Source organism: Tympanuchus pallidicinctus, unplaced genomic scaffold, assembly GCF_026119805.1.
Source record: "Tympanuchus pallidicinctus isolate F22 unplaced genomic scaffold, pur_lepc_1.0 scaffold9, whole genome shotgun sequence".
Taxonomy (NCBI): domain Eukaryota; kingdom Metazoa; phylum Chordata; class Aves; order Galliformes; family Phasianidae; genus Tympanuchus; species Tympanuchus pallidicinctus.
The window spans coordinates 8,958,624-8,969,417 of record NW_026294813.1 but is presented as its reverse complement, the minus strand read 5'-3'; the positions used below and the strand labels follow the sequence as shown (position 1 = coordinate 8,969,417).

Below are 10,794 nucleotides of genomic sequence, written 5' to 3'. Positions count from 1 at the left end.
CAGAGAGCTTTGCTGAAGGCTGACAGCGGAGGCCGGAGCCGGACGACAGACGCGGCCATTTGCTCCGTGCCGTGCGGATGGACGAGCAGCCCCGCAGGGCCGGCACGGCTCCCCTCCCCGCTGCCCGCGGTGCCCCTCGGCCGCTGTCGGGTGCGCAGCCCGCGGCGCCCGGCCGCTCTCCCCGCCGCTGGCGCAGCGCGGCGCCGCCCGCTTCCTCCTGCCCGTCGCCGAGTCGGCAGCCTCCCCAGCGTTTGCCATTTGCATTCCTCCGCCTATAGGGAGGAGGCGGAAGCTTTTGCCCCCCTCCCCCCCTTATCCGGGGGGGTGGGGGGGGGGGGGAGGATAGGCGACGGCCGGAGGCGGCCGGGGCCATCGAACCCTCCGCCGGGCTGCCCCGGCGCGGCTCCGCGCACCCGCCTCTTCCTTCCCGCGCGCCACCTCCGCCGGGGGAGCCGGCGGGGGTGTACGTGCCGGGTCGGCGGCGAGGGGAGGGTCTGCGGCTCGTCGTTGCTGCGGCAGCGCCAGCCCAGCCGCGCCGCCAGGGACAGGGTGCGGGCGCCGCCGCCACCGGGCTCTGTGCGCTGCTGCTTCGCGGCGATCGCCGCTGCCGGCAGGAGGGGCAGGGATGTGAGCGGCCGGGCCGGGTTGGCCCCCCCTTCCCTTTTTTCTTTTTTTTTTTTTTCTTTTCTCAGGAGGAAAAAAAAAAAAAATCAAAAAAAAAAATCAAAAAAAAAAAAAATCAAAAAAAAAAGCCAACCACCCAAACCAGCCGACCAACCCAAAAAAACCCTGAGGGCGTGGGGGGTGGGGGGGATCCCGTGTCGCCGCCGCCACCCTCCACTGGATCTATTGTCAGGGAAGGAGGAAATTGCCATCCGCCGGCAGCGGCGGCACATCTGGGCGGGCACATCTGGGCATGCAACATCGGCTGCCGGCGCCCGCCTGCTCCGTCCTCCTGCCGGCCGCGCGGATCGCTGCGGGGCGCGGAAAGGCTGCCACTCGTCCGCCGCCGGGTCCATCGTCGGGACCGAACGCAGAACCGGGGGGTGGGGGGGGGGCTGGGGATAAAGGCTGCTTTTTTCTTCTTCCCCTGGGATCTATTCCATGGGGATGTGTTCAAGACAAGAGAGGATTCAGAAGGATATTGACGTTGTGATCCAAAAGTGCAAGGCGGAGAAGGACTGCCTGTTTGCAGGTGAGTTTCCCCCACGGGCGCCGGTTCGGCGGTTACGAGGCTGCCGCTGCCCGACCCAGACCCGCGGTGCCGCGGCCCGGACCGGGCCGTGCCCTTCGCTGACGCCCCCTGAGCGGAGCCGCCGTGTGTCTGCCTGGAGCCCCCTTCCTCCTCCTCCTCTCCTTCCGAGGGCATGTGAGGGCAGAGGAGTCCAGGGTCGGCTGGGAAGTGGGGGGGAAGGAGGGCATCTCGGGCCGGGCAGCGTGGCAGCGGCCGCACGCCGAGCCGTGCGGTGTGCGGCTGTGCGTGTGCCCGTGCCCGCCTGGCTCAGCTCGCAGCTGCTGGGCGAGCCGCTCCCCGCTGCTCCTCGGCCCGGAGGCGGCCGCGCGGCTGTAGGGGTCCCGCCAGTGCGGGCGTTCAGTCCCGCGGGGTGGGGGACGGGGCCGGACCCCTCCAAGCCCCAGCGCCGGGGCTCGGCCGGCTGCCGCCGCCGGGAGCGGTTGCCTGTTGCCTTTACCGACGTGGAAATCCCTGCTGTTGCCATAGTACCGGGCACTTGTTGCGAGGGGCTGGGGGAACTGCCGCCTTCTCGCTGATGCACACCTACCCCAACCCCGTGTCGGTGTGCGAAACCCTGGTGATTTCAGCCCAAATAGAGAACCAGCGGGAAACCAAGCGCTAATAACGCGGCCCTTTGTGTTTTCAGATTTCAGGTACTCAGACTCCACCTTTACCTTCACCTACGTTGGAGGCTCCAAAAGGTACCTTATTTTTAGTCGTTACACCCTTGTTCCCGGCTCGCAGCATTGTTTCATCCCCTTTTGCTGCCTTGCCTTGTGCAAGGAGGATCGATCAGTAAATCATCCGCGTTCGCACAAACGTGCACTGAGGAGGAGGTGTGGAGGGAGGTGACCAGAACGGTGATCCTCGCCTGAGCGCTGCTCAGAGGCGCTTCGCTGCTTGTTTGTTCATATGTGTGCATAAGCTTAATTTCTGCCATATGTAAGATTAGCTTAATTTCTGCCGTATGTAGGATAAATTGCAGGGTGCCAGCATATCAGATACAGAATGAATTCATCAGAAAAAAAAAATAAAAAATAAAAAAATGAAAAAGTTATGATTTTAGTAAAAGATAGTCTATATCTCACATCAGCATCTCATTCTCTTGCATTTGATAGCCATGTTTGGTCCCACAACAGAAGCAAGGCTGCCTGTAGTTAGCCAAATTAAACTCCTGAGAGCTCAGTGAAGCATCAGTGTAGCTTGCAAGGTTACAACATTGCTTTAACTAAGTGCTAGTTTAAATACTGTTGCTAAACGGCTCTGAGTTTTTGATTATAAACCGAATTAGGTTTTATTATTATTTTTTGCCATTTATTGTCTTCCTCTGTTTTCAAAAGGAAATATTAATTGCACTGACAAAAGCCCACACTGGTCAATCACACATCATTTTTGTCGCCCTGGCTCTGAGTTGCCATTTCCTTGATGGAGTATTTACAGTATATACTAGCTTGTTATCTTTTAGTTGAATTTTATTAGACTTGGCAATGTATTGACTTTTTCTTTCTTTCTTTCTTCTTCTTCTTCTCCTTATTATTATTGTTGTTATTATTATTATTTCCTCAGCTTATCTCTGGGAGCTGTTTCTCCTTCCCGGGGTATGACAGGTTACAGTGCTCTGGAGTTGCTCTTTGCAAGGAAGCCCTGGGTGCCCCACAGCCTCCGTTCTGCTCCATGCACACTTTGAGCACTAGCCGCAGGATGGGCACCCAGATAGTCTCTGGGCTGTTAGGCTGTTAGGCTGCTCAGAAAATGCATTCCTGACCTCAGTGCCCCATATTCTCTGACTGGAGAAAGAACTACATGTGTCATTTTCAATGGAACAGAGTAGTTCCCCTACCAGAGAATCAGGTATGCCTTCAGGTTGCTTGAAGTATACTCTTTAATTTAGGGTTTTAGTGTTTTGTTTTGTTCTTGTTTTAAAAGACAATATACAGTGAAAATGATCTTATAGAAAATACTACTGTTTAGTTAAAGTAATTGAATTTGAAAGTTACTTTGCACTGTTTTCTAAACCACATACTGCAGCAAGAAACCAGGAAGTGAAACCTGTCTGTTGTTTCTGTTTCCCAAGCTGAGTAAAATAAAAGGCCTAAGGGCTTAGCTGGTGGAAAGCAAACCGGTTTATAAATGCTGGAACAAAATGTTTTCACATTGCAGATCAAGGGAAGACGGAAGATCGCCATGCATCCCACAGCCCTGAGTTTTACCTGGGGTCAGGATTTATGTGGGAAGCTGTTGACTGAAGAGTAGTACCAGGATCTTGAAAATTCAGCTGAACGGAGAAACTGCTAGGCTTAGTGAAGGTGATGAAAGTGGGCTGTTACAGGGAGGATACCCAGTTTTCACTTTCCATTTGGTATTTAAAGATATTTTAAAAAGCATCTTTAGGGCTAAGAGTTTCACATTCTCTGCTTGTTTGTATTTTGATGTAGGAAGGTGTGCTGCACACAGCTTACTGAGAGGCCAGGTTGTGACAGTGAGCTCTCCTTTGAGGTACATAAAATGGAAACTCCAGGTCTTCACAGTCAAAGGTGCAACTGTTGTTCATATCACAGAGATGCAGTGGTTTCTTAGGGGAGCTGCTGGCCAAGCTGCATTTGGTCTGAGCCGTATGTGGCATCAAGGCAGGCCTCCAGCATCATCTTGGTGAGGACCTGCAGTCAGTAGTGCATTACTCTTTAAGGATCTTTTCCATGCATTTGGCTGTGACTTTTTTTCCTACTGATATTGCTTGCAGCTGTGGACTTCCTGAGTAGTGAGGCCTTTTTTTTGAATATTGCTCTCAGGAATTGTCCCCAGATGACAAAAATGATTTCCTCATGATCAAAGGCTGAGGGGCAGCTGGTAGGCCTCATTCTACTTCTTCAGATACTCAGTCTTTTATGACTTTGTTCTTCAAACTGACCTGAACAAGATTTGTATAAAGCTGTGTATGCTGAGTTCTCAAAACAAGAAGTAGGTTCACGCAAATAAGTGTTGAAATTGTATTTTTGGAACATTGCAGTACTTTGGCACTTTCCTGCTTTGCTTGGAATTACTTCTTTTCCATACTTTATATTCTCTGGATGTTCCTTTAGGTCAGTATCATAATGCCTGCTATTAATTATATGGAAACTACAACAAATACAAACAGTGCAATAACACTGTGAATTCCCAGCTACAAAACATTCTTTTTTAACCTAGTCACCACTATTGGCTATGCATGTTCACCAGTGATGAACAAGAGCTTGAATACCACTTCTGTAAAAATCTGCACCAGCAGAAGTGGACCCCATCTCGCTGTCACCTGCTGAAAAGCACCTCACTGCTTCACTATCCTCACATCCATTCTTTGGTCTCCATAAGTGTTCAGCAAGTGCTGAGAATGTCAGTGGGTGCCATTTTTTCCACACGGAGGAATTTGGTGACACACTTTTGCTTAATATATACTTTCATGTGTCAGGCTGCTCCTCTGCTGCCATCTCTCACATGGCAACAGCATGTAATATTGGAATATTGGTGGGAAGGTTCAACATCTACTGCCATACCACCAGCATCTGCCTCTGATGTTGTGGGCCAACATCATAAAATGGAAGGCATTGCTTTTGGAACAGTCCTAATATGAGAGCAGAAACCCCTGAAACATTTATTTTCTGTTTGAGAAGGAAGATTATCTTGTGCCTTAACTTATGTGTAGGCAGATTGTAACGCTCCTGAGTTTGACATCACTAGAGGCTTTTTCCTCATCCTGTTGTTAACTCTGCACTCTTCTGCACATTAAGTCCTTTTGTCTGTGGTCTTAACTTGCTCAGAGACAACTTCTTGGTAACTGGTATACTGACATAACCATAGAACTCACTGAACAGTATTATTATTTCAGGTACATGGAGGAGCTGATACTTGTGTAAGTTCTTTAATTTTTTAAGCTTGAATGTGTGATGTTTTTCTTCTTGGAACTGGCTTCTCTACCTGATTTTTTACTGTTGCTTGGGTTGATTGCTTGGCACCTTCCTTTGTTAGTCCTGTTCAAATACAGAGGTGATACAAAACAGCCTTACAGATCAAGTCACGAAGATAGGTCTGATCTGAAGTATATTTATCATAGCTTCAGTGGAGTGGATTTGTATTCCCATAGCAGAGCTCTGAACCAAACCTGAAGGGCATGACTTAGCTATCATTCAAGTTCTAGGGGAACCAACTGTGAACAGTTATTATTTTATTCACTGCATAGATCTGTTCCAATACTTGACCTTTAGGCTGTATTAAGCTATTAAATTTCGTAAATAACATATGTAAATGATCACTGGATGAGCATAAATACACCTAGAGGAGGTTTTACATTTGTACTTAGAAGGGAAAAATATCTCTAAGTACAAACATACATGTATTATATGAATTATCATGAAAAATCTTTTACCTGTGTATTTCATTTAATCCTTTTGGATTGTATTTCATGTTCAGACACTACTTTTTCCTTTCTTTCTTCTCTTTAAATGCATTATTTTCACACCTCCAAATTTTTGGAGTTGTTGGACACTGCACTGTGAACGTGCTTCATGGATTAGAAGGGTTACAATCAGTAATTTATTAGTGGAGCACATAATGTGGGCACTAAATAGGAGGCAAATTGTTTATTACTTTGATAATTTTTAATTTCACTGTCAGAAGGCCATAGTTAGGGTGAAGGATACCTTTTAAAGTAAGGTGTTCATCTGGGTACTGTGTGCAAGATTTACTCTTCTTTAACTACAGCTGGCGGGATATCAGAAATGAGTGGATTCTTTATGCTTTTTACTGCAGGATCTAAACAGGATATTAAAGCATGGAAACACTGAGGTGTTTTCTTTTCTTTAAGAATCTCTTGTTTCCTTTGTGCTATTATCTGCCCCTCAGTGAAGCATTCCTTCTCCACAAGCCCCGCAGACTGAGCAGAATTGCAGATCTGTCATCTCTCAAATAAAAATGTGTGATGTCCTGAGATTTTTTTTACTTCATGTGTTGTTTGACATTGTTTACATAAAAACAGTGTTGGCTACGCTGAAGAAAATATTTTTTTTTCATATTTTTTTTCTCACCACAATCACCTCTTTGCCCTGTTCTTTATTTATTTATTTATTTATTTATTTGAGGCTAACCGAGGACATCACATCAATCTGAAATATCTCTTTATTCAAACATGTACTTAGCTTCCACTGGTATTGAAGGAGAGTGACAGTAAGCTGTTTATGAAATCAGATCTTTCATTGCAGCATATACCGTAAAGAAACTACATAAGACATATAAAACCCAAGCACAAAAACTAATTTTGTCAAAAAAAATTCCCATCTCCTATTTGCACAGTGGACTATTGTGGTCTGCTTTTCATACACGAGCAGAATGATCACACTAATGGCAATTCTGCAGTTGCAAGAGAAGCTGAATTTTGGTCTGAAGTAATTGCTTTTATTTGCTTAAAAATGTAGACTTGTATTATTTTCATTATGAAAGTTGTTTTTTGTGTTTTTCAATTCAGGGATTTATACGTAGCATTTAGTACTGCAGCATCAAAGATTCTCATGTAAACACAATGAGTTAATTCTCACCTCAAGTAGCAGTGAAATATTTCATAGCTGCGGCATTGAAAGAGTGACTGAATTCCTTGTGGCTATCTACAGCCAGAGACTAAACCCACTTATCTGAAGTCCTAGTACATTTTATGCAGTACATGTTTGAATGACTCAATGACAAATAATTCAGATTATTGTAATTTTTCCTTTTAGTGTTATGTCTTCTTATTTTTATTTTTATATTTTTATATTTTTGCTTATATCCTACTGGTACTAACATGAGCTCAGTAAGACTGCCTACATCAGAGATGCAGTTTGGTGAATAGTTTTGAAATTCTGATGTCACTGGTAATGTTGAAAGTCTTCAGCATTAAAATAAAAAATCAAAACAACAACCCAGTGAAAAAAATGATTTCAGGCTAACTGATTTGTGTTTTTAATTATAACTTACATTTTGCTTACATACTATTGAAAAAAAAGAAGAAATGGAATTGAAAAACATTTTCTAAACCATGATATTAAAAAACTGTGTATGTGAAAATATCAGAATGGCACACTTTCCTGAACATTGTAATTTTCTTCGTTCATTTCCACTGCAATCTAGTTTAAGATGGGCCTTTTTCAGGTAGGTTAGTTTTAGCCTATCTCCTTTGTCTGGTTCAGCATTTATCAGCTTAAGGAAGAGAGCTATGCCAAGGAAGAGACTGTGGATTGCTCCTTTTGGAGCCCCTGGTGGCTTGCATCAGATGCAAGTGTTGCTGAAAGCATGACCTAAGACAAAAAAATAGTTCTGATGGAACCTATTGTTCTGACTGAGACAAGTTTAGTTGGACTTGTTTTTATAAAGGCCTTCAGAAGGGTTGGCGCAGTTACGGTTCATCTGTTACTGATGGCTGCACTTAACTGTGATCAGGTTATTAAATACGTAATTACATTCCTAAAATCTGTCTCTACTGCAGTAAGGTAGGTATGAAAACCAGACAAACAACTTGTTCTTAACGCTGTTTATTACTATTTCTAAACAGCTGGAAGGTTGTACAATGTCTTTGAGTTTTAACTTCATCAAATATGACTTAACTTTTTTGCTGGAACCGTAGTATTTCCTGGAAAGATGAATCTGTGATATGAGTTGGGATTCTAGTTTAGATATAGCATGGCATATCTTGAGATTTTCATTTCTTCATTAAAAATTCTGTAGATGAATTAATGTTGAACACTGCCTTGAGTACTTTTGTAAAACAATTTTCTGTCAGGTATTAATGAAGTTTCAGTTTTTAAATCTCCCTTTAGGACAAGCATTTTCCATCCTTTAAATTCCAACTAACACTAACCTACTTATTTTTGTACTGATACTGACTGTGTAATATATATATGGAGTCTACTGGTACATTTCTATAGATATTATTTTTTATAGTTTCCAGAGGAGATTCAGTAGGTGTGTTTTAACAAATGATTCAACCTAAAAAAAATCTAGTAGAATAATGTAGTAGAAACGTCATTAAACGCGACACTGAAGATTTGTGAAAAGAAAAATCCATTCAACTCACATTTTCATTGAGCTTGTTTTCATTTGGTGGTCTTGTTTCTGACAGGTCTTTCTTGCTTTACTGTTAGAGTCTGAAATGAACCCAATCCCCATCACTGCATATGGTAAAAATTATTTTCTTCAGGGAGATTGCAGTCCTGCAGAGATCTGTTTCTAGTCTGGTGAAGCTGGGCTCTCCCAGCTCTGCTATGTACTGTAGTGATATGAGGAACAATGCATTCAAATTGTGATTGTCTGTCTTTCTGTCATGAAAATGTGTTTTCAGGCACATGAATGTATGGCCTAATTTTCAGAACTGCTGAACTCCCACAGCATGTAGTGGTCTCAGTGTTACCGTGCATTACATTACACTGCTTAGGACTTTTAAAAAGCATCAGATTCTTTATGCAGCTGTACTTGTATGCGCTAGTGCTTAAATGTTGCACCAGCACAGAGCTGGGAAAAGCGCTGGAATTTCTTTACAGAAAATGTTTTCAGCAACTACTTCTTTTTTTTTCACTACATACTTTAACACAATTAGTATCTAAAAATATACCTGCAGGCCTATTGTTAGAGCAGCTGTTAATGTCTTAATGTGACAGGACAAATAAATTGAAAAGTGGAGTTCACTGTAACAACGATTTAGATAATTTTGTCTGTATTGGGATTAATGACATTTTCATCACTTATAAATAAAGAGCTGAAGATAACTGTTAGCCTCTTTTTTTTTTTTTTTTTTCATGGATTACTTATTGCACAGAATATTAATTCTTATTTGAATCAGTGTCAAATCACTGAATCAAAACATCTACTTTAATAAGCTTCAACAGCTAGAGGGAAAGAAAATTTTAAACTGCTGCCATAGCTCAGTTTAGCTAAAGTTAAAAGTAAGAAAGGAATGAAATGTGAATAAATCTAGAAAAAGTCCAATTTACAGTTCCACCTGGGCTTTAAATAAATCTCACTTAAGAGTACAGCTTTTAAGATTTAATGTCCTCTGTCATATAGGAGAGAAGATTTTTACAGATGCTTCACTGGACTGTCTTCATCTGAGGAAAAAGAGCTCCTTTAAACAGAGTAAATTGTTCATAAAGATAAACCTGCTATTCTTTGCAGCAGTAGCTGGAAAAATCTCACTTAAAAAAAAGACTAAACAAGGTACAGAAATACATCTCCTTCCCAGACAGCCTTCTGCATACTGAAGATCTAAATGCCAGATTGCACTCAGTCTATTTGTATGGGAATAAGAACAGGAAAGAGCCTTGCATAGGGACCGTGAACAATTGTTGCTTTATGAGTCAGACTTCTCCTGGGGATCCATTATCTCTAGGGAGCTTTATATCAGACTGTGTTCACCTGCTAGAAGGACTAAGCAACATCATATACACTTTTGGCATTATCTAATCCAGTGGGATTAAGTCATAGTTTTGCACATGCTCACATAAGGTACCAAGGAGAAAGCAATCGTGGGTAACGGTTGGAGGTTGAGCATCTTTCCATGACTGATTTGAAGGCTGGATACCTGCATAAACCCTGTAGAAGGGCTTTGGATTCTCTCAGCTGTTTCTGGAGACCATACCCTGTCCCAGCAATTAACGCTGAGCTGAATCACTTTGATAGAGTCGTTCCGTAGAGTTTAGCAGGAGCCTGTCTGAAGCAAATAATTAAGGACAAAGAGGAAGCTCAAAGAAGCCAGCCATCCCTCTTGATGTCACCTTCCAACTTCAAGGCAGTGATCAGAAATAAAAGGAGAAACAGCACGTCTCCCTGTGTAGTGAAATTTACTATTTGCCAAAGAGCATGCAAAGAATGGTGATACACCATCTGTAAAATGGTTTATATAATTAAAGAAGATCATTTTGAACTGTGTACAAGTCTACATTTTATCTCATATATTACAGCTTGTCATCTTGAAATCTTGTTGCTTTAAATGAATGTTCCATTTTATGTTTATAGATAAGAATATTTTAAGAGCAAAGCTAAATGGTAGGGTAACTTAGCACTGCTCTCCCCTGTCTTGTTTCTACCCAATTAAGGTATTTGTGACAGACATTTGCTCTCACCTAGAAAAAGCAGCTTATGGGTCAGAAATGGTATTCCAGGTCATTAGCTTTTCGACAAATGATGTAACATTTTATTTGACAGTTTTGTTTGTGTTTTTTTTGTTTGTTTGTTTGTTTGTTTTCTCATGCCTGCTCATTCTTTTTCTTTAATGATGAAAAAAACCTTTGACGGAGAATTCTCACCCAATAATAATCAGGCAGGAAATATGATAGGAAAATAATTAGGGTGCTCTTCTGTCAAATTAGGACCCATGTAAGCACTGCCTGTACTAGGCATCTCTTCCTTGTTGTAAAGTACTCACTGATGGTCAACTGCTTGGTCTTAGTTACAACTGGGTAAATATAGAGTAATTCCTCTCTTGTGAAGGGGCTTTCTTAGATCTGCATTAATACTGTCAAATTTTTAATTTGATCTTGACATTAGTACTAGTGAATGGCAAGTCA

The 10,794-nt window shown here is 42.8% G+C and overlaps 1 protein-coding gene across 2 annotated transcripts in view; it reads left to right on the top strand.

Moving 5' to 3' along the window:
* Positions 1–793: 793 nt before the first annotated feature.
* Positions 794–10,794, top strand: part of PARP8 (poly(ADP-ribose) polymerase family member 8) — a 113,706-nt gene continuing 103,705 nt past the window's right edge. Inside the window, exons 1-2 of one of the 2 annotated variants that reach the window (XR_008203176.1) lie at positions 794–1,195; positions 1,881–1,935. Coding sequence is in view for 1 of the 2 variants with exons in the window: in XM_052670118.1 (XP_052526078.1) it covers positions 1,105–1,195; positions 1,881–1,935 (146 nt within the window). In the remaining variant the exon portion in view is untranslated. The remainder of the gene's footprint in view (positions 1,196–1,880; positions 1,936–10,794) is intronic. The other variant, XM_052670118.1, reaches the window with a different exon arrangement.